This window comes from Mytilus trossulus, chromosome 4, assembly GCF_036588685.1.
Source record: "Mytilus trossulus isolate FHL-02 chromosome 4, PNRI_Mtr1.1.1.hap1, whole genome shotgun sequence".
NCBI classification, from domain to species: domain Eukaryota; kingdom Metazoa; phylum Mollusca; class Bivalvia; order Mytilida; family Mytilidae; genus Mytilus; species Mytilus trossulus.
Window position 1 is genome coordinate 71,174,244 of NC_086376.1, and position 26,199 is coordinate 71,200,442.

Sequence of the window (26,199 nt, forward strand, 5' to 3'; positions counted from 1 at the left end):
TATGATTTAAGGAATGAAATTAGTAAAACTTATGTGTGTGTACATTATTATGGAAAACTGTTATAGTAAGATTAATTTGATAAAAATTAGAATTTTCACTCAATATATAATGGATATCATATCCCTTGTTTTTCAGATGCACTAAATTTATAAAGAGTAACTTTTATTCAATTCAAAGATGATGATCACCACATCTTTATTCAATGCTCATAGCCTATACACAATTGTTCTATACCCAGATCTAATGGAAATAATCATTATGCAATGTTTCATGGAATCAAAAAAAATGTTTGATCTTAAACATCAGCAAAATATGAAGAGTAATATAAGAATTTACAATGTCTTTGGTTGTTATTAGTTTTCCTGCGCCCTTTGTGCTGCCTGTCGAGCTCGTTGCACTTCTCCATGGCATTTCTGTCTTCGGACAAGTTTATTGTTTTCAAATTGCCCTTCATTTCTAGGCAAACCATGGGTTAAATCTGAAAATGTTACCAAACCTATAAAAGAAGTAATAATTATCATTAAAATTCATTTAAAAAAAAACATTCAGAAAGTGGTGTGAATCAAATTACTAGCTTTCTGATTTTAGTTTTCTAAATGGCAGTCTGCCCATATCTACTTTGTTTTCATTTCAAATTCCTTCACTGTTCATAAATATAACTATAAGGTACAATTTTTACAAGCATGTGTGAACAATACAATGAAATTAACTTGGAGGACTGACTTTCACATTTATAACTTTGATAAATTTACATAGTTTTTCTAATATTATAATATTACATGAATTATACAGTTGATCAAATTTATAGATATTAGGGTTTGACCAGCAGTACTATGTAGTTAAAGATTTCTTTCTTTCAAATATAAAAGATCCACAATTCATAATATAATGGTACTCGTCACCAACATGTCAGTTAAATTGATAAACAATCTACTATACATCATCATATCTATAATTAAGAATCAATCAGATTTGTACATTATATACACAATATTGTATACACAAATTTTTAAAATGTCCTGTTTCTTTCATGATTTATCTCCCTTTGCAATATAAAACCTGTGTAAAAGACTACAGCACATTACTGTTTATGTCTTGTGTTGCACGAAATTAAAAATATGGTATATCTAAAAAAAGTTTTTCTGCTCTACCACCAACCTAGCTGTATGTTTAAAAAAAAAACCATTTTCTTTTACGCCAAATGTGATGCTATCCAAAATTTCTGGAAAGAAAACTTACTGTTATTTATATAAAAGACGAGCTTCAAAGACATACAAGCTTCATTTTGTTTATTTTCTCTGGTAACATCTTCTGATATCAGACTCAAACTTCTCTTGAACTGAATTTAAATGTGCATATTGTTATGCGTTTACTTTTCTGCATTAGCTTGAGGTATATGGGAGGGTTGAGATCTCACAAACATGTTTAACCCCGCCGCATTTTGTGCCTGTCCAAAGTCAGGAGCCTCTGGCCTTTGTTAGTCTTGTATTATTTTAACTTTAAGTTTCTTGTGTACAATTTGGAGTTTAGTATGGCATTCATTATCACTGAACTAGTGTATATTTGTTTAGGGGCCAGCTGAAGGACGCCTTTGGGTGTGGGAATTTCACATTGCATTGAAGACCTGTTGGTGACCTTCTGCTGTTGTCTGCTCTATGGTTGGGAATTGTTGTCTCTTCGGCACATTCCCAATTTCCATTCTCAATTTTATACACTATATATTTGACTAATAATATGAAATTGTTACATGTAGTTACATGTAGTTACATGTAAATACCTAATCCTTGAATCTTGCCATCTTGAAACTGTCCCTCAAATTTCATCCCATCACTTCTTACAAATACTCCAAAACCATTAAACTTGCCATTTCTAAATTCTCCTTCATATCTACAGAAGAAATATGTTAATTTGCACACTTTTTATTGAAACTTACAATATGATATACAGATGGCATCATTTGATACAATAAAGTAATAAAAAGAAATTTACTGTTATTTACAGTTGTTTTCTCTAATTCAGCAAAAGACACAGTTTATTTTAAATGATTGTGGAAGTGTTTTGGTATATATTCAGTAAAATTGATAATAAACTCATAAGTGTTAATTTAACATTGCATTAAAAATAGCACAACTGCAGAAATCTACATAAAGTAATGGGGAGATAACTCTCTTTTTTCATAAACAACCTCATGGTCAACTACACATGATTTCTGCTGAATTGCTAAAAATTGCTCAACAGTATTTAAAGCAAGATGCTGCATACAAAATAGAGGGAAATAAATGTTAGCTTTTGTTTTGTGGCACAGTTATCAAGGGTGATAGCAGACAGGCAAAATTATGATGCCTGGGTCTTGTATACATACAGTACCTTGAATGATCAGCAAACACCATTATTCCATTGCCATCACACAGTCCCTTATTGAAGGCACCATAGTACTGAGATCCATCAGGGAACTTCATTACACCATACCCTTCCCTCTGCCCTTGGTCATTCCACTCACCATTGTATTCACTTCCATCGGGATATCTGTATGAATTCTTCATCCCTTATTCTAACCCTATAAAAAATAATATATTATTCAAAATTGCAATATCATTCAAAAGTGACCTAATACATTTGAAATGGTTTGACTATATTGAAATGTCACATGAATCCTTTCATTTGATTACTGATTATATTGTCAAAAAACATTTTATCATACATGTTGAAAAAGTATAATGATTATGTGTGTTGATCTAATTGCATAGGATTTTGACAACAGGTCAGTGACAGATGTATAGTAAGTAAGTAAGTAAGTAAGTAATTAGTTTATTACAGTGTCACAATCTAACATTATACATAATATATTATACAACAGATAAAAACAGCATAAAAATATATAAGATTCCTGCCTTAAAAGACATATGAGACACTTTTACCTCATGCACATTAAATGCATACACAATTTAATACATTTTTCAAAAGTAAAATTTAAAAATATGAAACAATAACTTCGTAGATCAACAATTTGTTACTTAAAAGAACAAAAAGGGTAGAATTGATTTAACCAGATGCTCCGCAGGGCAATTCACTATGCTGTTGAATATTAATCCTCTCAAAAAAATGTTTGAAGAAATTTTCTTTTTATTTATGAAATTTCAAATGAGAAAATTGAACCCAATTTTTTTAATCACATCCCCCTTTCCCTTATTCCAAAACTAATCTCAATTAAAATTTCTAATGGAGTTTGCAACAATAACTACTCATTTAAATACATCATAAAATATTAAGATGTAAAAAAACTGCTTGTTATCACTGAATGGTAAAGATTATTTTATTTATCAGTTGGTAGTAAAAAGTGAATATACATTGTATATTATATATAACAAAGATTTAAGTTGATTCTGGACAAAGAAAGATAACTCCAATTAAAAAAAATTCTTGCTATTGCACAATATTGTGCAATTAGATATTTCTTGCTTACTATTCTGGACAAAGAAAGATAACTCTAATTATAAAAAAAATTTGCTTTTTCACAATATTGTGCAATTAGATATTTCTTGCCATTGCGCAATACTGTGCAATTGAAAAGACTTGCTATTGCACAATACTTAATATAATAATTTTAGATCCTGATTTGGACCAACTTGAAAACTGGGCCCATAATCAAAAATCTAAATACATGTTTGGATTCAGCATATCAAAGAACCCCATGGATTCAATTTTTGTTAAAATCAAACTAAGTTTAATTTTGGACCCTTTGGACTTTAATGTAGACCTATATGAAAACAGGACCAAAAATGAAGAATCTACATACACAGTTAGATTTGGCATATCAAAGAACCCCATTTATTCAATTTTTGATGAAATCAAACAAAGTTTAATTTTGGACCCCAATTTGGACCAATTTGAAAACTGGGCCAATAATCAAGAATCTAAGTACATTTTTAGATTCAGCATATCAAAGAACCCAACCGATTCTTTTTTTGTCAAAATCAAACTAAGTTTAATTTTGGACCCTTTGGACTTTAATGTAGACCTATATGAAAACAGGACCAAAAATGAAGAATCTACATACACAGTTAGATTTGGCATATCAAAGAACCCCATTTATTCAATTTTTGATGAAATCAAACAAAGTTTAATTTTGGACCCCAATTTGGACCAATTTGAAAACTGGGCCAATAATCAAGAATCTAAGTACATTTTTAGATTCAGCATATCAAAGAACCCAACCGATTCTTTTTTTGTCAAAATCAAACTAAGTTTAATTTTGGACCCTTTGGACCTTAATGTAGACCAATTTGAAAACGGGACCAAAATTTAAGAATCTACATACACAGTTAGATTCAGCATATCAAAGAACCCCAATTATTCAATTTTGATGAAACCAAACAAAGTTTAATTTTGGACCCTTTGGGCCCCTTATTCCTAAACTGTTAAGACCAAAACTCCCAAAATCAATACCAACCTTCCTTTTATGGTCATAAACCTTGTGTTTAAATTTCATAGATTTCTTTTTACTCATACTAACATTATGGTGCAAAAAAACAAGAAAAATGCTTATTTGGGTCCCTTTTTGGCCCCTAATTCCTAAACAGTTGGGACCTAAACTCCCAAAATCGATACCAACCTTCCTTTTGTGGTCATAAACCTTGTGTCAAAATTTCATAGATTTCTATTAACTTAAACTAAAGTTATAGTGCGAAAACCAAGAAAATGCTTATTTGGGCCCTTTTTGGCCCCTAATTCCTAAACTGTTGGGACCAAAACTCCCAAAATCAATACCATCCTTCCTTTTGTGGTCATAAACCTTGTGTTAAAATTTCATAGATTTCTATTCACTTTTACTAAAGTTAGAGTGCGAAAACTAAAAGTATTCGGACGACGACGACATTGATGACGCAGACGATGACGCCAACGTGATAGCAATATACGACGAAATTTTTTTCAAATTTTGCGGTCGTATAAAAAGCTTAAATAATATGCTAATAAATAATAATTAAAAATTTAAGTTCTTTAAAGTTATAAATTTATCTTTCTCCTCTTTAAATAAACATCAAATGCAATGTTTTAGCTAACAAAAATTGAATTTCATCACAGCTCATAATATAATTAAATTTCTCTTCTACACTCAAGATAATAAAAACATAGTTTGATAAAAAGGGTGAATCTAAAAGTTCCTCTCTCAAGTCCGAATAAAAATTACAGTTCATTAAAAAATGTTGTTCAGTTTCAATCGTATTTCCATCACAAAACTGACAAATTCTATCATTTAAAGGTGTAACTGGCTTGGTGTAACGTCCTGTTTCAATGGCGAGTGGTAAGGAGCCACAACGAAAGTTTGATAAAGTTCTACTGTACAAAAATGTAGTCTCTAAACTTGACGGATTTCACATAACTGCTTGGCTGAAGATAACTTTTATACTTTCTGAACGTCCTATGTTTATTTCCATTTTCACAATTTCGATCGTTATGCACATCTCGTAGCCAATTATCAGCATCCAAAGTGTTTAACTTGTCCTTTAAAATATTACCTTTTGTCGGATTGTCATATTTTGAGCGTTTATCAAAGAACTTAAGTCACTTTGTTCAATAAATTCCAGTACACGGGAATTCCACGAGCGCTGTTTTGTTTTACTCGATTCATGTATCTTTTTAACGAGCCTATTTCCATCTAAATTTGTAACTTTAAAATACAGTCTCAAAACTTCGATATTTTGTTTAGTTTTTACAGTAGACCATCCCAAGTCTCCAGGTATAGCTAGGTTCAAAGAGTTCTTAAAAGCACCTAGTTAGTATCGGCATGCTTTGTTTTGAACAGTTTCTAATTGTTTGTGTTCTGATATGCCCCAAATACTCGCTCCATATAATAAAACAGGCTGTACAAGGCTTTCATATAGTTTTGTAAATATGTCATAGTCCATTCTGCCACATGAAATGAACTTTGTATAAAGTGCGGAGAGAGCTCTACTTATATATAGCCTGTAGATGGTCTACATGCATTTAAAAATGGAATGATTAATTGTTGTTTGCTTTATTTCCAGTGGCAAATTTAAAAATAGAAGTATACCCTTACTATTCAAAACTCGTTCATTATCACTGAACTAGTATAAATATTTGTTTTTGGGCCAGCTGAAAGACGCCTCTGGATGTGGGAATTTCTCGCTGCATTGAAGACCTGTTAGTGACCTTCTGCTGTTGTCCATATGGCAAAACCAAAATAACTTTATTCAAATGATTTGCACCATGTGACTTTGTCCCTTTTCATCAAATTGCTTCCCTTTGCTTAAGATTGAACATATAGTCTATTTAAGATTTGGCGGATAATCCTGTCCTTTTCCGTCATGCATGTATCCCCCTAAAACCAATGTATTTTTTAAAACTTCCTTTGGCAGATAATATGGATAATTCTCAGGGAAAATGCTTATAATTTGACTTTTTACGAAATGGAAAGGTTGAAATCATCATGTTTTTAACGCAAAACCTAAAATGAACACAGAAGTACTAGAGACGGACTCGCATTTTCAATAAATGGTTAGACTAGAGCAAATTCATTAGAACCATTTTACGCGGATTTCTCATGGTGTAATCGTCAAAATTGTTTTATCAAAATAGAGTTTAATATATCTGTGAACATAAAGAAGTCTTAATCAATAAAAAAGAGGGACGAAAGATACCAGAGGGACCCTTAAACTCATAAATAAACTGACAACGCCATGGCTTGAAATGAAAAGAAGACAAACAGACAAACAATTGAACACATGACACAACATAGAAAACTAAAAAATAAACAAAACAAACCTCACCAAAACTAGGGGTGATCTCAGTAGCTCAGGAAGCTTTAGCAGATCCTGCTCCACGTGTGGCACCCGTTGTGTTGCTTATGTTATAACATAACTATAAATACATGTAGTCTAATTCTGCCGGTCACATTCATGAATGGGAAGGGGATTGTAGTGTACAGTATCTTATATCAATTGTGAAACGGTTACAATATTAGCAGATTTATTTATTTTTTATTTTTTTTTAAAGGGGGGCGTGCACCCATTACACACTCACATGGACCTGCCCCTGGCTGTATTTGGTGATAATCCCATGTCTGAACTTTATTTCAATAAAAATTACTTACATACTTACAATAATTTCACTAAATATATTACTCTTCCTTATTGTCTATGTTTGAGTTAAAATTATAAAAAAAAATGTAGATAAATTATCTACTTTTCATTACAATTATTAGTAATTATTTGAAAGATCATCCAAACTTTTACCTGTTCTACCAGTTTCTTAAGTACTTATTAAGTGAATCAAGAGATCGTGATTTGTCTGTCACACCTGTAATGTTTACAATTGGACACCTGGACGTGTTCTACGTCATCAATATCAGTGTTCCTCTCACAGATGCAACATGGTAGATTGTGGAAACTCGAGGTGTCTGCAAGAAAAAAGATCTTTTAAGAAAGAACTTCTATCATGGAGTAAAAAAATACCTATCGCTGTTGGTAAGAATTTGTCGATATACTCAGCCCATTTTTAATACGAATTTCCATTTGTTGATGTTGTTTTATGTATCTCTTCCAGCATCCTGAATCCATTGTCAAAATTTTGACCGGCTCTTCCTTATATGTCGTTTCACCCCACTTATATCATGAATTTATTTTTTTAATTGTCATATTATTTATGACAGTGTAAAGTTTATTTGACAATGTAATCAAATAAGTGTTTAATATTGTCATATTGAATAGAACATTATTAAGACATGTCTTTAAAATTGTCATTTTCTCAGGTAAAAATTTTGACAGAAATCTACGATTATCGATCGACCAGCCTCCCAAAATTTGGTTGAACCATATGTGTATGATACTTTAAATGGCGTTCTTTTTTTTTGGAACAAAGACATTGTTTGATTTACTTTCCCCCTTGGTTGACAATCTTAATTTAAATAGGAATTATACATTTTTTAAGGCTGAATTAAGATCAAGTAATTTGGGGGAATTTTACCTTGCATAATAAATATGCCTATTTGGAATGTGATGTACAATGTATTGATTTTTTAAGCAGTATGTTGCAGCTATTTTGGTGGGTTGACCTGAGTTGTAGAAGTGAGAAATTGTCATAATGTATTGATTTTTAACACTTTATTCTTTTGTATATTTCTTTGATTTATTGAAATTTATTTTTTTTGCCATTTCTTAAAACAAACTGGTTACACATGGATGATTAAATTGAATTGAAGGTTAATATTAACCTGTTTGATTTGGGATGCAATTAATAGACTGTTCATGTTTTACATGATTAATGCATTAAAATTTGTGACTAACCAGTAGTTGGAAGGTGTATTGTCAATAAGGAAATTTAAAGAAAATAGTCATAACTTTTATTTAATGCATGCATATTATTATGATTATTTGGGGTCATTAACAAAAACATTTCCTGACAATTAACCTTATAAAATCCTGTTCTAATTTTAAATTTTTAATAATTATTAAATTTTAAGTAGATTAGATGCAAAACTTAATACTTTTTATAAGACTGGTTTTATTTTTGTTACAATTGAAATCACATAAACTGGTTAATTTTTAATGCAGATTGGTTCTGGTGTTTCAATTTTACATTGTAAAATGTATGGCAGCTGCATGAATTCCACTTGTGAATCAAATTCTAAAATCTTTATTGTCTATTATCAAAAGAAACTGTCAGGTTATTCTAAAGCATTGAAATATATAGCTCTCTTGATATTGCCATTGTGTATGGACATCATTATTGCTATTTAGGAATTTAACAACCATAATGTTAAAAAAAAGGGGGGTTTCTTTTGAATGATTTATAACCTTTAAATCCGGTATTGTTTGAGCAAAAATAGAAATTAAATAAAAAAAAAAGGAAATATGATCCTACTACCCCTTAAAAGATGTTTTTCTTCTTAAACAAAAATATAATACTCAACAACTGTAGAAACTTACAGAAACCATTAATTAATTATAACGAAATAATATCTTCAGTCCTAAACATCAGATTCTGTTAAGTTGAAGATTATGTTTAAATTTTGACTTTCATTAAAAACAAAACTATTCTAACCCCAAAATGAAAGGTGTTGCCATATTTGTTAAAATTGAAGTTACAATTCATTTTTCAGTTGAAAACTAGTGAAAAGAATTTGCTGTTCATTTTTTTGATAAAATAAAAATTCTGATGATCAATTTGAAATTGCCAGAGACTTAATCTCAGACTTATATTTTTTTTAAATTTGATATAAAATCCATATTGCTGCCACTAAAACCATGAGAATCTGTAAACCTGTGATTTAATTTCAAGGTTTTGCTTAAAATTTACTAGAGGTTTACAATTTTCAGAAAAATCAAAATAACATGAAAATACTGTATTGGAATAAGTGGTGCTTTATTGGTTATGTTGAGTATATAATGGAATGTAATTTTCCCAGGATTTTTTTATGCCCCATTTATGGGCATTATGTTTTCTGGTCTGAGCGTCCTTCTGTCCGTCAGTCTGTCTGTTGGTCCCACTTCAGGTTAAAGTTTTTGGTCGAGGTAGTTTTTGATGAAGTTGAAGTCCAATCAATTTGAAACTAAGTAAACATGTTCCCTATGATATGATCTGTCTAATTTTAATGCCAAACTAGAGATTTTATCTCATTTTCATGGTCCACTGAACATAGAAATTGATAGTGCAGATGGGGCATCCGTGTACTTGGGACACATTCTTGTTTTTAATTTTTCAGATTCCTTAAAAGTCAACTAAAGAGTTATTTTCTTCTCTGACATTTTTGCGTCTTTCAGAACATGTATTCCGCTAAGTCTTTTAAATAGAAATATTATATTCATCAGTATAAAATATTGATGTCTGTTATTAGCTTTACATGTAAGTGAGACAACAGTTTTGTTATCTGTAGGTGTAACACCACTAATTCAGGCCCGGCCAGAAAGCACATACCAGAAAGTAGTACATATTTAACACAAAATTGTTCCTACGCATGAGTGTAACTTTCAAAATATGTAGAATATTTAGGTATTTTTGGTATCAAATGAAAGCTGAAGGACTTGTGATCATTGTAGAACACTTTTGGACTTTTAGTTTTGAATATTAAAAGAACTGCACCAAATTTTAAAAAGAGGGTACATTTTGTCTGTTTGTCAGATCTGAAGTACCTGTTTTGGTACATCTGAACTTCCGGGAACCAGTTCTTTCTTATATGCCATGCAAGGTATGTTGATTTTTTCAGTACAAGACACCATAAAGTGTTGCTTTGAAATGCAATGATTGCCACTTTATTTGAACATAAAATAAAAGAGGTGTGCCTTTTTGAAACGGAGGAATTTAACATAGAAAGCAATGGGACCATGAATTAGTGGTGTACTTCCTATTACAGAGAATCACCAGAAATCCAATTTTTAGAAGTTGTACCTATTCCAATGAAAATTAGTCAAATATGATGTTAGTAATCATGTTTAATCATCTTTTTTTGGTCAACCAACCTGCTTATGGGAAATTTTAGCTCTTAAATTGGTATACTCAAGTATGTTAGCCTTTTATGGTCATACAACATGCATGCAGTCAGGAATTGACTCCAAGTTCTGATTTTTGCATTTTTTCTGATTGAAATCCATAAAACATGTATTTTATGCCTTGTATAAGGAACAGAAAAGCTCTTGGTCAAAATAATTTTCTGATTTTCAAGATTATTTTTTTTCTTATGGTAGCCTTTTACAATCTAGGCAAATGGTATATACTCATATAAGAATTCTAAAATCTCACTGTGCATGCAATTTTGAACCAGTTTAGCAAGTTGTATAGCTGAGGGATATATGAATTGCTCTTATTCATCTATGTTTTCCCACAGAATTTATGGTTTATACAAAAAAAAGCCTTTTTTGAATTTCTAGAAAAAAGGGGGGATAATTTCTCATCTATGTCCTAAGTTTGGACTAATATATTTGTATTTGATGAAGAACTTCTGATAAAAATATGACTATTAGTAAGCGCATAGCTTTCCTAATAGAAATTAATAAATAAAACAATGATATTGAGAATAAAAAAAGTTTATTGGTCACTGTTAATATACATATGCAGTTTTCTTTGAATAACCCATATGTTACTACCAGTCCAATTTGAGCTTTGAAGTAATAAAATAGTCTTTGGACTAAAGCTTCATATGTTTTTTATTGCTTGAAATAGATCATAGAATGAAAAAAAGTAATGCTCAAGTCAATATAGCAACTTTGGTTCTGTTATAGGTGTAACACCACTAATTCAGGCCCGGCCAGAAAGCACATACCAGAAAGTAGTACATATTTAACACAAAATTGTTCCTACGCATGAGTGTAACTTTCAAAATATGTAGAATATTTAGGTATTTTTGGTATCAAATGAAAGCTGAAGGACTTGTGATCATTGTAGAACACTTTTGGACTTTTAGTTTTGAATATTAAAAGAACTGCACCAAATTTTAAAAAGAGGGTACATTTTGTCTGTTTGTCAGATCTGAAGTACCTGTTTTGGTACATCTGAACTTCCGGGAACCAGTTCTTTCTTATATGCCATGCAAGGTATGTTGATTTTTTCAGTAAAAGACACCATAAAGTGTTGCTTTGAAATGCAATGATTGCCACTTTATTTGAACTTAAAATAAAAGAGGTGTGCCTTTTTGAAACGGAGGAATTTAACATAGAAAGCAATGGGACCATGAATTAGTGGTGTACTTCCTGTACATGCAGTATATCATTTGATATCAGATTGTGTGGCAAATTTATATTTTCATCTCACCCATATGCTTTTATATAGCCAATAGTGAACAACCTGATATTGCGATGTAAAAACAATTCAAATGTAAAATATAATGCAGTTACAAGCTGCAAATTTAAAGTAAACAAGTTTTTTTTGTGGTGGATTGTTGTCTCATTGGCAATAATGTCACATCTAATGATTTTAGTAATATTTTTAATGATTTGTCATAAATAAATGTTATTTTACTGGCAACAGCATTCATTGATGACAAATTTTCTTTTTGAATAAAAAATTACACAATTTCAATATCTTAAGAAAGATGAATATTTTTTAATGTTTATGTATCAGTCTGTTTTATGAGTATCTATCAAAATGAACTTTTATTCAGATCAATAATGCATGCATCATTTAAATGTCATTTAGACCTTTATTGCAATAAAAAGTAGTCTTTTACTAATGGTAAATGAACAACTAGTGCAACAGTGTTGTACAAGCTGTGAACATTTCAGTTTAAATTATATTTAGAATTAAGTCAAAATGCCTTTTCATAAACAACCAATAAAAGAAAATTTTACTATAACATATACATGATATAGGAAATGAGAGAGAAATTCAACAACACGGAAAACAAAGAGATTTTCATTAGCCAATATTCAGTCTTCAGCATTAGCCAGGTGAGAAGTACATGTATTAATTATGAATACATATTGTATGTTTTTGATTGATTGGTTGGTGTTTTAGAACCCTTTGCTATATTGTGGTGGTCAGATTTTTATTGGTGAAGGAAGCGAGAGTTCTGGACAGAACCACAGGCACAGAATTTAGGAAGGAAAACTGACAATCCTAGTCTGACATTTAAGTTTTGAAGTCAAATACACCTCATAACAGAATAAATGTAGATATCACAACCTCAGTTTTGATAAGCTTACTGCCTAGTGATATAGTAGTTGAACAACTTGGACCATTTGGCAACAGCCCCCTGTTGGGTTTTTAACAAGAATAATTTCATTCCAATGGTTCTAATGCGTTATGTCTACAGTGGAAGTTAAACATAATGTCTATCATCACTAAAAAGGTTTAGAGAAACTTGATTTAAATAAATTCTTATATAACTAAAACTTGACACCAATACTATTTGTGTTCTAATTTATAACTATTTGACAGATTTACATTTCTCTGCTTTGAGCATAAAAATTGCCTTTCACATACGTGTATACAATGTATCCCTAAATATTTTAAAATATTTCAACCCTAATACAGATCTGCTGTGAAAAGCTTGAAATAAACTAACATTATTATATTAGCATTTTTCAGGTTTGATTTTTCAGAACCTGATTTGTGTCTTTGAAATATTGAATATCAATAAAATTAATGAGTATCAAAGAAAACTAATTTTTGTCTCATGGAAAAGCCATATAGATAATCAAGGAACTGGTTTTGCTTAAGGAAAAACTGAATATAAATCAAATTAGTTGTGATTATTGATAAATAATAATGTTTGTCTTGAATCTCTTGATTAAAGATCAAATGGTTTTGAAGATGAGCTTGCACCTTACAAGTGAAGGTCAGTCTCATTTGTCATCATATTAGTAGAAAATTAGGAGTTGTGGTATTTTTATCAACTTATATTGAATAATCTCCAACAATGAACAAAAATCAAAGGACGATCATGTGAACAATTACAAGTCACCTACATCACTACCGTACATGTACAAATGTATCTAATAAAACGAACAAAACCCATACCACATGATGAGCTATAAAAGACTCCGGTGTGACAAAATGTAAAAAAAACAACAACTGTAACCACCTGACTTTTACGACAGTAATGAATTAACCATAGGAGGATCAAAAGGGGGAGGGGGATTGGCTTGCACCCCCTGTTGTGGGTAAAATTTGGTTGATTTATAGAGTGAATCACTGAAGCTTGACTTGAGCCCCATCTTTTTAGGTCAGTCAGTGCCCCCAATTCTACTACATATACAAATACTTTGAGACTATGCACATTTTATCTTCTTTACTGCAATAAAGATTGGAAACCTATCATCTCAGACTTGATAGCTAATTTCTCCAGGACTTTCAATCATCTGTACTTTTTTTAGCACAAAGAACATAGTCACAGGACAAAATGATATTTGAAAGCTGATCTTTTCGTGGTAAAAAAAACTTCTTGACTTAAGGTTTAGGTTATTATCGGTACTTTATAAAAAATGATTCAGAGTTACTGTTACATTGTAAATCCCTTTAAAAACATCAACCCTCATATCATACCTGCCAACTTTTCAAAATGCCCATGGGGGTTTTGTGTGCAAGATGGCTGTCATATTCCTTAAAAACCTTCAAGGGGGCCTTCAAATACATTTTAAAGTTGTTTTCTGCTTCTTCATACTTTTGTTAGTCTTAATTCATTGTAAAATTAATTGTTTTGTTTAAATTTTTGGACAAAACTGCTCTTTCAAAATTTTAATTTGGGAGCCTCCATGGGGGAAATCCCCCGCAAATAGTGACAGTTGGCAGGTATGTCATATTTTTTTTATAGGGGTATAATAGAATCAATATATGAGTATGGTATATAAACTTCAAAGGACACATGTGTCCATTGCTGTGCCAGATTTTTTACATTCAGCAATGTTCTAAATTAGTAAAACTAGGCAATTGCAATTCATAATTAGAAAATTGTATGCATGAAATATTATTTTGTAGTTTATATAAATTATATATTAAAAGGTAATAAATATATAGATACATTTACTTTGAAAGAAAAGTATGGAGTTTTTAGGGAGCAGGGTAAAATTGTCACTCCGGTTTTTGATCTTGATAGTATTTGGAAGGTACTTTTGAACTAGAAGCTTCAAAAATATAGGTTAAAGTGCCTTAAATATCTGATAAGGCTAAAATATTATGCATAGTCTTACACATTTGTATTTTTATCTCGGTTAAATAAGACTCAATAAATAAAGAAACTTAAGGCAAGATTCTATTAGAGCTGTGGTGAAGTGTTTTGTGCATCAAACTACAAATACAAAGGTAACTGGTTTCGATCCCTATTCCGGTGTGAAAATTTCAAGGGCTTAATTTTGGGCTCTCCCTTGCGAATATGGTTTTGAGGAATGATGATAGTCCGTCGGGAGTGGAAGATAAATGGCTGACCTGTGATAAAGAGAGAGCAATATTTCTTGCTTGTAAGAGACACCCTTGTAAATTTAAAAAAAGTGAAGGCTAATGCAGTTTCAAGGCAGCACTCGCACCCGCAAAGTGGAAAATGATTTATATATTAAAGTTGTAATAACTTGTTTCCCAATCCACCATAAATAAATATGTTAAAACTAATTTGATCAAACTGTTGTTTTTATCATACTTTTCAGGGATCTCTATGGATGAAAATTGAACCATGGAGGAACTTTCACCACCACAAACCATATCCACGCCGTACCGTGTAGCGCGATCGAAAGTATTTCATTCCTCCACAGAACGAGTCGTACGGGTTATGTAAAAGGTTAAAAAGATTTGTAAAGCAAACGTTGTCAATTGAAAAGGTTTTTAATGACTTTATCTAGCAAATCGATGCAATGCAACATGCATCTTTCGAGTCTGAATATAAACCGGAAACGCGGATGTATCAATTTGATTGTAAACTACGAAATGAATTCGGAATTACGATACGATATATCTTTACAGGAAATATTATAAGGTTTTACTATTTAACTTTTAAAGTAATTCTGTATTATCGTTACAATAAAGATGTACTCTAGTTATTTGCAATAAAATAATAATTACTGTTTTACGTCTTATTTTGTACTTCTAAAAAAGGGGATGCTGATTGCGTAAGTCAAAATAAAAGCACGTGTTCGCCTTGTTAAACTTTGTAACTGGATTATTAATTTATTTAATCTGAATAATCATAAGCATTTGCGGAGACTTAGTTCAATAATTCGACAAATGAATCGTCTATCTTCAGATAATATTCTCCTGTCTGGTTTGTTGATCTACCTGTCCAAGCTCATCAGGTACAAGTGATTAGCGATCTTAATCCAGATATCCCTCAGGCGTTAGAACTGTATATAGGATTATACTAATAAAAAGCCTGAGGATTATGCAATAACATGCATTTGATTATAATTGCTAAAATAAAATGGCGTCAGGCTACAAAAACGATCACAGTTTTGAACGATGGCGGAAGACAATTGAACGATGGCGCGAGTCATTTGACGATGGCGCAAGACATTTGAACGATTGCGGGGCGCAATCGTTAAACAGGCCATGGAGATCCCTGCTTTTAATATTTATAAATTAAAGTATAAAAGTTGGTCACTGAGCTTGTTTTTAACTGATAAGTTTAGTTAATTCTCATAATTTGTTTGGATTTTGGATTATAAAAGGATAAAGCACAAATATGCACTCAGAAGTTATAACTTTTAAGAAAGAATTATTAACATTATTCAGGCCAAAACGTTGGTGAGTCTTTTGTACGGAATTATATAGGTGTAAGGTGACTCCTAACTTTAAATTTAGCCTAGGACTCTTCTACAATAATTGCAAAGATTTCTGCTGGTTTCAGTGGCACTTAATGAAAAATCAATATGAGAAATACTAAAAGATTATGGAAACAATGGGAGACAACTCAATTTTTTTTAATGAATTATTTTAAAAATATCTTATTTGATGAATCACTTTGAAAGTTAGAGTATTTCATGATCTGGAATTATCTGTAGTGTGTGGAAAATGTAATAATTAATTTTATGACATGTATATTTCTACCATTTTACAATTTAGCAATATTCGATAGGTAAAAATTTTCTGCTCAGGTGTTGCCAAACATCTGTCATATATTGGTAAAGTGTAATCACTTTTGACTACATACATGTACTTGTATACATAGATTTGAACAGATATTTGTCTTTAATGGGTGGTAAATAAATGGTTTTTTTTCTTTTCCCAGTCAAAAGAATAGGCTGTCTGTTATTCAACTTGGAAATGTAATTTGATTACCTTTTATACTACTAAATTGCTTTGAAAGATTTTTATTAGTACTAATATTTTCAGCCAACAAGAATTGACAGGAACACTAAGGGTACAAATATATAGCAATCTTAATAACCAAAAGTGATCTAAATAGAATGTCTAAATCATCTTAGGTCTTCTTTGTTTTTGTGCAATAAGTTTATGTAATAAATCATGGTAAATGTTAGATTTACTTAGATTTCTAATTGGATGGTACATGTACCATGAGGTATTTTACAGTCAATTAAAAGTGTTATTGATATAATGTACTGTTTTGCTGCTGTTGTGCACATTTATGGATTTATCACAGGGGTTTCTATTAGTATGGGTCTAAGGTCAGGGACCTGCCTTCCTTGGAGTAGACTTTTCATATTTGAAAAAAATAAAATGGAAGCATTTAAATTTTTTTATTTAATTTTCATGTGTGCTTCTGATGACAATTTCCAGGATCTAGCAATGTTGTTATTAAACAACTAACATGTGAATATTTTCATTCCCCAAGTATTAAATATTACATATCTTCTAATAGGATTGTTGACTAGAATGATTTTCCTAGAAAAGGCCTGATTACGTAGATTTTGTAAATAGATCTTTTGATTATTTTCAGGTCTTGAGAGGATAGCTGAAGAATTAGCTGGAGAGAATGTCATCAAAGAATTGTTACTACCTTTCAATGGTAAGTGAAGAATTGATAAAATGTAATATTGTTATGTAGAAAAACTTAAAAGGAATATTTACAGTAATTAATTCACGGTGAATTTAATCGTCATTTATAGCATTATGATTTGATATTTTTTCTTTGAATAGAAACCAAAAGAATAGGAAGTATTGTTTTTTCAATCAAATTTATTTTGCTGGAGGGAGTTAAAACCTTAAAATTTCTGGAGACTTTCTTAGGAATAAAAAGAAAGAAAGGTACAATCACCCTAGTTTAAAAACACCAAAATGCAAATAAAGCACAATAGTAAAAACTTTTAGGACAGCAATTGACTGCACAATATTTTGATCAAAGTTCTCTTTGTCAAACGTTTAATTGAGAATGCAAAACCTTCAAATCACATGAGGACGGGTCACGGGACATGTATAGCGATTTGGACTCTCAGAAGATTCTTGGATTTGAATACCTTTTGATTTTCCCCATGGCCCTATCAGCACCATGCATGGTAGCATGAACTTTGATGCTGAAAATTTTACCCTTGTGCTATCTGAATAGTCATCATAGAATATACAAAAGCATGTTTAATAAATGTGTTTCTATGATTTGGAACTATTTCAAAACCCATGGTGCTATATGGAAAAAAAATACTTGAGAGAACTCTGCAGTCGTGCGGTTTTGAAGGTTAAATGGACTTTGAAATTGAGAATGGAAATGGGAAATGTGTCAAAGAGACAATAATCCAACCAAAGAGCAGAAAACATGTTTACATGTTACATGTACTGTGTCAACAGTTGCAGTTCATATTCACTAGTTAAACTTTCATGTGTCAACATGCTGCAGGTGTATCAATCTGTTGTCCATGTAAAGATGAACACACAAAACAGATGTGTAAAGATATTGACATATCAATAAACTAGCAACACAAAGATAATAAGAAGATACAAAAAGGAACAAAAATATCAACAAAGATGTAACCTTGTATTTAGTAGTCTTTTATTATATACTTCAGACTTGGAGAAGGAAGAGAAAGAAGACTGGCATCAAGAACAGAATTGTTTTTTCTGTGAATCAAGACTTCAGATGATGTTTGTGAGTTATCTGTGTTTTATTCATTATAGGACTTCCATTTTTTAACTGGATTCATTGTTATCTATGAGGTACCAAATATTGTGGATTTCTTGGGTACAGGCCTAGGTAAAACATGAATTTAAATGTTCAATGAATTACACATTTTCCATTAGGTTTTATGCAGACATCAGCAAAACAGGGAAATCAAATTTCCACGAATATGCAAGTTTTTCTCAATCCTAGAAAATCACTACAGTTTACATTTCTCACCAATAATTTGTATGCCCCACCTACGATATTCCCGCTTCAGGTTAAAGTTTTTGGTCAAGGTAGTTTTTGATGAAGCTGAAGTCCAATCAACTTATAACTTAGTACACATGTTCCTTATGATATGATCTTTCTAATTTTAGAGCTAAATTGGACTTTTGATCCCAATTTCACAGTCCAATGAACATAGAAAATGAAAGTGCGAGTTTCAGGTTAAGATTTTGGTCAAGGTAGTTTTTGATTAAGTTGAAGTCCATTCAACTTGAAACTTAGTACACATGTTCCCTTTGCTATGATCTTTCTAATTTTAATGCCAAATTATATTTTTACCCTATTTTACGGTCCATTAAAATGGAAAATGACAGTGCATGTGGGGCATCCGTGTACTTTGGACACATTATAGCCGACCGTACAAGGACTGAATTGCCAGTCAAGGTTGTTAAAAACTTCCATTTGTTGACACATTCTTGTTTAAGGTGGTACCCAACACTTTCGCTAAAATAAATTTGGCTTGTTTAATTTTCATAAAATTTTGACAAAGTATTAAACCAACCGTTTTGTCAGAAAAATTACACTGGTTATATAGTAGTTTGACAAACACCAATTTTGATCATTGAGAAGCTTATTATTCCCTTTACAACACAACGTAATTAAAACGTTAAACTGATTTTACAGAGTTATCTCCCTGTAGTGTTAGGTACCACCTAATACTCCTTTTTAAATTGTCTTTATATCACATAAAAAAATATTTTAATGAAATAAAGTTTAATGATTGCATGAAATGTATCCTTCTTGCATTAAAGTTCTCTTGTTGCTTTTAAGTTACCTTTACCCAAACATTTCTCTTTTTTTAAATCTTAACATAGATTTCAAAAAATGTTTATAAGTGAATTGCAAAATTGTCATGAAGACAATAATTTGTGAATATTTTCAATATAATTTAATCTATTATTCTGAAATTTGATTTCTGCTTAAAAGTTTTTGGTAAACTCTTCAAATGATATTTACTCCAGGGATTTGCAACACACATTTAGATTAACAGGAATTACTATAAATCACACTGGTACTTGTTCATGTATTTTGATAGCTTCTATGTAGTAAAAATAAATGTATTTAAATACACCAATAAAATAGTGATCCTAATATTGGTCTAAATTATTGTATCAATTTTTCATACTCACTTTGATAAAGTTCTTGATTTTTGAAAAAAAAAATGCACTACTTTTTTAAGTTCAAGTTTTTATGCATTACATTCTTGTGCATGTAGTTACTAATTAGAGTTATGTTCCTTACATCCATTGAAATTATTGTCATCTATATATCCATTCATATGTCTGTTACAAAATTTTTACTCCATGAAATCTTTCATATTTACTAAAGCAGAAATCTGTTGCAGATTTTAGCTGATGACTATGTAGTGTAGTACTTAGATTTGATAAAATTAAGATACCATGTAATGTATGACAACAGCACTAAGATTTGGAAATGATTTAATTTATTATTACAGGAAGCAGTAGAAAAACTAATGGAAGAAGTGAAAAGTGGAAAAAACCTGACAGATAATCCAAGTATGAACTAAAAGCTATATTTTTGATTTACTCACATGTCAAAAGGGATTTCCATAAACATTAGGTTAATCTGGATGGCTATTGTTTAAATGAAACTTATGGGTCTGACTTATGCAAGAAACAAGTGTGTTATCCTTACAAGTATTGTCAAATAATAAGTATCTTACTTGATAAGCAGCAGGCTTGGTAGATTAAGATTATTTTTTTTTATTTCCAAGGCATTGTCACATAGAATACTAAAAATCACTGTATCAGCTGAAAAATTCATGCACTTTCAAAACGATAAAACCAAAATGTCTCACAAAGTATATTATAAATATTATAATTTAAAAAAAATAATGCATTCACTCTCAATATAACTTCATCGTGTTCATAATGAGTTCTTTTCCTAAAGTATCTAATAGCTATAATATGTGTTGATGTGTTACAGGTTTACGTTATTTACAAGAACTTCTTCCATACTGTCCTCAGTTTTACACTCATAACATTGGTAGAGAGATCTTAGCAGAGTTAAAAACAACAGGCCATGGTGAAGGGAGAGATGTGGAAATGAATATACCTCAGACACAGAAAGAACCTATAGAACTCAAAATACCTCATATTATTTCTCATACAAGGTAGGAAATTGTGACAAACTGAGGTATTTAGAAAGTCATATAAAGAAATTAAAAACAATAATTACTATTAAAAGATATAGAACTCGAAATAATTCATATGATTCCTATACTGTAAATTCAGAAATTATTGCCTTCATTTATTATTGCGATTTTGTCATTTTAGACTTAAATGCGATTTTAATTTTACAATTTTGAGAAAAATCCGGTTAAACTCATGTAAAATATTTCAAAATGCGAGTTTAAATTATTGCGTTTACAACTCAGTAGCATTTTTCGCAATAATAAAAACCTCGCATTAATTTCAGAATTTACAGTACTTGATATTGAATTTTGTAGAACCCAAATATTTTAGAAAATTCTACCATTTCTAGAAGAAGGTAAAAGCAATACCTAAAAAGTTGAATAGATCTCAAAATGATAATTTTTTATCCCATATATCATGTATATGGATAGCAAAGTCATTTAAACTCAAATACCTCAAGCTATTTCTCATACAATGTGAAAATGATATAAAACCATATTAAAGAAATTCATCATAGATACCAGGACTAAATTTTGTCTGTACATCAGATGTGCGTTTCGTTTACAAAAGACTCATCAGTGAACTCTTCATACCTCATGCTAAATACATTATTTAACAATATCATGGTGTTGCAAAAGGCCTTCAGAAAAAGTGAACTTCATTAAACATTGAAAGTTGTTGTTTCAATTTTACCCCAATAAATTCAACAAAAAGATTGTTACTTCACAAATAATTAGGAATCCATGGAAACTTTTTTTTACTTATAGATGTAGAATTATCAAGTATATCACTTGAAATTTTATCTATGATGTCTGGCTTCTTTTGATACAACCATTATGAAAATCTGTGAATGTAAATTAAAGAAATAAAACTGAGGCAGCATTAAACTTTAATGTTTGATTGTTTATTTTAACAGACAGAAAGCAAAAGAAAGTTCACAAGCATGTAAGAAGTCATACACAGATGATGAATTAACCGCAGCTGTTAATGAAATACAAAGTGGAAAATTAGGAACAAGACGAGCTTCAGTTTTATATGGAATACCCAGATCAACACTACGTAATAAAATATTCAGGATGGGGTCTGACAAACCGAGTATATATTCCTTAAATGGGGATGAGGGCTACGAAGATGCCCTGGCAGCAGAAATTGCCTTGAAATGGACAGACTTGATTCAGGGAAGCTATAGACCCTTGTTTATACAACAGTTGCCTTTGATGCTTAACCCTGATTACAAGGTCATTGATTCAGGGGATGACTTTGAAAAGAAGTTGGAATATATTCGTAAAAAACACAATCTCAGTCGTAAAAAAGAGAAATATCATTCTGAATATGCTCATGAACTTAGACTTCCATACCTGAAGAATATAATAAGGAAATTAACAGAAGAAAGGTTTGATATGGAACGAAACGCAGAGAGAGTTAGAAAAATCAGCAAAAAAGATATCCTAAAGTCACAGCTTGCCAAAAGTAATGTCATAGAAATGCCAAGCTTGCCTACTACTGAAGCATCAGATATTGTTATACCATGTTTTAAACCAGCTCATGATACAAAAACTGAACAACAAATTACAGAACAACTTTCACATTCCTTTGACAAATATGATAATACAAGATTAGGTGATACACTGAAGGACATTATCGTTAAAACTATCTCAGAAAAAGTTCGGGTCAAATCTCAAGCATTAGAAGCTTTCTGTAATAGTTCTATCAAAACTGAGAGTGATATTATTATTAAGTCTGAACCTCAGTCACCTATTCTATCCCCATTTAAGAAAATAAAAAGAGAGGATTATGACAGAAAACGGGAACATGTTGAACACATGACAAAACCACTGAAGAAAACTCGTCCAAAGCGTGGACAATACAGGAAATATAATAGTCAGTTACTGATGGAGGCAGTCAAGGCAGTCCAGAGAGGAGAAATGAGTGTTCATAGGGCTGGAAGTTATTATGGAGTACCACATTCTACTTTGGAATATAAAGTCAAAGAAAGACATCTGTTACGTCAGAAAAAAATTAAAGAGCAAAAGGAAGCTGCAGCCCGAGCAGCTGCTGCTGGTACCAGTAATCCAGTCACAAATCACAGTAGTAATAGTAACAGTTCTACTGGTACCGATACCGAAGCCATTACTGTTAAAAAAGAACCAGAAGAAGAGATTACAAGTCCAAAAACTACCCTCTCAACCGCATGGATGCCGTCCTACTTTACATCTGGTTCTAATATAGCAGGGACTCCAGATTTGAACTTTTTTGGTACTTCAGGTTATGCCCTAAGTACCCCTGCCTCTGAACTGCTCAGGAAGTTACAACACAAAGTTCAGACTAAAGCGGATGAAAGTGATTCTTGCTCAAACTCAGGGGAAGGATATGTTTATATACACTAATATCATGAATAAAGGTAAGATTTTATTTGTCTAAAGTAGTAAATTCTGAGTAATTTTTCATGTCCCATTTCTCAGTGGAAAACTAATTTTATAAAAGAAAGGCTTAGGTAATTGAAAAACTGTCATTTTGTTAGTGCATATGAAAATTGATTATATAGAATAAAAGTGGATTAATCTGCAGAATGACAGTAACACAATAATAAAAGAAGACTTCTAGATAAAGTTTACATTTTATGAATTACTGCATCAACCTGATCAATGAACAGATGCTATGACTAACGGTTCAATTTTATTATCTTATATTTTCATGTTTTTAAAAGAATCAGTTGATAAATTGCTTCGAAGAAAAATCTTGACAACTTTGCTTTGACAATGTATTGATATCATAGATAATCTTCTTATTCACAAATAACTGATGTTCAATTAAAGCATAGATTTTGATGGAATTGCATTAAATATACAATTCTGTGAAGTTGTTTTTATGTTATTTTTACTAATTGCTTACTTTGTACTTACAGAATGGTAACAGTAAAGATGGAAACCAGTCTCACAATTTATATTTTATGGCTACTTTTAAATGAAATGGACATAGTATACATCTATTGTTGTTTTTTTATAAAAAAATATATTTAACATTTGTTTCATACTTGAAAATGGTAAAGAAATCAGGACATATTATTTCTCAATCTATGTTTTATTAAACTGTTGGTTTAATAAGAAGGTGTTCTAAAAATATAAGGACTTCATTAGACCTTATTTCTTTATATATTACAAAATCATAAAAATCTGAACCGGTACTTTTTCAGAATCAGTTATATTCATGATATTTCTTAAAGATTTTTATTTTTTCTTATTCTATATTTGAAAATAAAACAGTACCATAACTTGAAGCTTTGGTAATTCAGTTAAAATAATAAAAACAGATTATATTTTGAACAATTTATAAGATATATGCTTCAACCCATAATTTCGTCCCATACTGTGCATGTATATATAGCTGGATATTTGCTTGCTTGAAATACAAGTTCAGGTTATTTGCATGTGATTACTTTCCATGCAGTTTGTTTAATTTATAATTTACTATTATGTGTTCATAGATTGGACTTACAGTGTAGCTGATTTTATTATATTTTGTTATACAATGTATATGTGTGTAAATTCAATCGAAATTAAAACACAGATCGTTCAAGCTACTCTTACAATGATCTGACAACACTTTATTCAAGTTTCTGCAGGGGTGGATCCAGCCATTTGAAAAAGGGGGGTTCCCAACCCAGAGTAAAAGGGGGGGGGGGGTGCCAACTATATACTACAGTGTAGCTTCAACACATCATTTTAATCTGATTACTATGAATTTTGACATAAATGAGCTACTCGCATCAACCTAGGTTTGATGAGCTATTCTATTTCATTATAACCATGATAGTAAGTAAAAACCAAACATCTTGGAAACTTTAGATTGATTTAAAAATTGATCTCATTAAAGGGTATTTTCAAATATTAAGAAAAGCCCCCATTATATAATTTATATTTGAAAACATTGAACAACCTCAGAAATTAATCATAAGATTAGGTTAACATCAGGTTCGCACTGAATACTATATGTATAAAATTATATATGTTGAAACATCAAATGTCACAATACCAAGTTATAGTCGTAAATCAGATTAAGTGAAAATTGACACGTCTTAGTATTGGGTAAATATTGTATCAAATGAAAAATCCAAACTTAACTTCTATGTCATTTGGTTTCTGACAGAGAGTTGTCTCATTTACAATGATACTGCATCTTCTTATTTTTATACCTGTCAGTTTTACTAAAGCTTAACTTAAATCATTCTATTTGTGTACAATGGACACTTTATAAAGTCATATTGACTTTAAAAGGTATAGTTGAAATTAATACTGTAAATTTGTCCAAACCAATACTTGTTAAGAATTTTCCATTTTCAAGCTATCAACTTTGTTTTCATTTTTATAAAATTTAGCAAAAAAACCCTTTCAGGTAGTAGACTCTGTCCCTTTTCATTCAAACCAAATGGAAACAAGATGTTTTAAGAATTTTTTTTCCATATCAACTGATCTGCTTTCTATACAAAGTTTATCATAAATATGTTACGAACATACAATGTGAAAATCATTAGATCATGCACAATACACCATGCCTGCTTCATTTGTTTTTCCCTTTGCAAAAACAAAATCATAAATTTGAAACTAATCTAATAACTTGAAAACGGAATATTGCACAAAACATGTTTTTGTTCTGTTGATAACTTGAATTTTTATGTATATTTGTGTATGTGGTATGATAATTTATGATAATTTTGATGTACTATTTATTGTTATTTATTATATTATATCGATATTGTTTAACTCCAAGTGCAATTTTTTTTATGAATTATTATTTTGTTGCCATGTTTTTTTTAAACTGTTTGATGGTGCATTTATATAACTATTTTTTGTATTTTGTACATTCCAGATCTCAAAGTCAGATATTTATATTTTTAGTGACAAATTAAGGTAACACATTACATGACTTTATAGAAAAAATAAAAGTAACAGGTCACAAGATACAAAGGTAACATTAGGTCACATTATATTTATACAATAAATGCTTTTAGTATTTGAAGGCAAAATTGACCACATTTATGTACTAATATTTAGTTTTCTAGTCTAACTGTGCAATTTATTTTATTGGTTCTCTCATTGTTTGTTGTTGAGTGTATAATTAATGATTTGACTTATTAGTTGTAGGACAACTTGTCTAAAACTACTTCAATTTATACCTAGTGTTATACTCAATTTTATTTTGTTTTTTTATGGTCTCATAATTTTTTTTAAATTAAGGCCACACAATTTTAAATGTTAAACATGTGTCTAGTTTAA

General features: G+C 30.7%; 2 protein-coding genes across 3 annotated transcripts; one reads left to right on the plus strand and one right to left on the minus strand.

Moving 5' to 3' along the window:
* Nucleotides 1–348: 348 nt before the first annotated feature.
* On the minus strand, nucleotides 349–7,575 carry LOC134715879 (MORN repeat-containing protein 4-like). 2 transcript variants are annotated; one of them, XM_063578407.1, is made up of 4 exons: nucleotides 7,474–7,575; nucleotides 2,369–2,558; nucleotides 1,779–1,888; nucleotides 349–497 (listed from the first exon to the last, which is right to left on the minus strand). In XM_063578407.1, exons 2-4 carry the CDS (start codon nucleotides 2,542–2,544, stop codon nucleotides 355–357), a joined length of 429 nt encoding a protein of 142 aa, XP_063434477.1. In that variant the 5' UTR covers nucleotides 2,545–2,558; nucleotides 7,474–7,575; the 3' UTR covers nucleotides 349–354. The 2 variants fall into 2 exon arrangements, with proteins under 2 accessions (XP_063434477.1, XP_063434476.1); XM_063578406.1 differs by lacking the exon at nucleotides 7,474–7,575 and adding an exon at nucleotides 7,255–7,414.
* LOC134715877 (ligand-dependent nuclear receptor corepressor-like protein) lies at nucleotides 7,378–24,571 on the plus strand. Its single transcript, XM_063578405.1, has 7 exons — nucleotides 7,378–7,485; nucleotides 17,334–17,402; nucleotides 18,394–18,473; nucleotides 20,227–20,287; nucleotides 20,718–20,904; nucleotides 21,843–23,327; nucleotides 23,832–24,571. Exons 1-6 carry the CDS (start codon nucleotides 7,392–7,394, stop codon nucleotides 23,311–23,313), a joined length of 1,962 nt encoding a protein of 653 aa, XP_063434475.1. The 5' UTR covers nucleotides 7,378–7,391; the 3' UTR covers nucleotides 23,314–23,327; nucleotides 23,832–24,571.
* The last annotated feature ends 1,628 nt before the right edge of the window (nucleotides 24,572–26,199 follow it).

Bases quoted from the DNA above. Each gene is read 5' to 3' on its own strand.
- LOC134715877 (XM_063578405.1), top strand. From the start codon at position 7,392: ATGGTAGATTGTGGAAACTCGAGGTGTCTGCAAGAAAAAAGATCTTTT. The intron at 17,403-18,393 runs GTAAGTGAAGAA...TATATACTTCAG, and splicing joins ATTGTTACTACCTTTCAATG to ACTTGGAGAAGGAAGAGAAA. The intron at 20,288-20,717 runs GTATGAACTAAA...GATGTGTTACAG, and splicing joins AAACCTGACAGATAATCCAA to GTTTACGTTATTTACAAGAA.
- LOC134715879 (XM_063578407.1), bottom strand. From the start codon at position 2,544: ATGAAGAATTCATACAGATATCCCGATGGAAGTGAATACAATGGTGAG. The intron at 1,889-2,368 runs GTACTGTATGTA...TTTCTTCTGTAG, and splicing joins GTGTTTGCTGATCATTCAAG to ATATGAAGGAGAATTTAGAA. The intron at 498-1,778 runs GTATTTACATGT...CTTCTTTTATAG, and splicing joins TGGCAAGATTCAAGGATTAG to GTTTGGTAACATTTTCAGAT.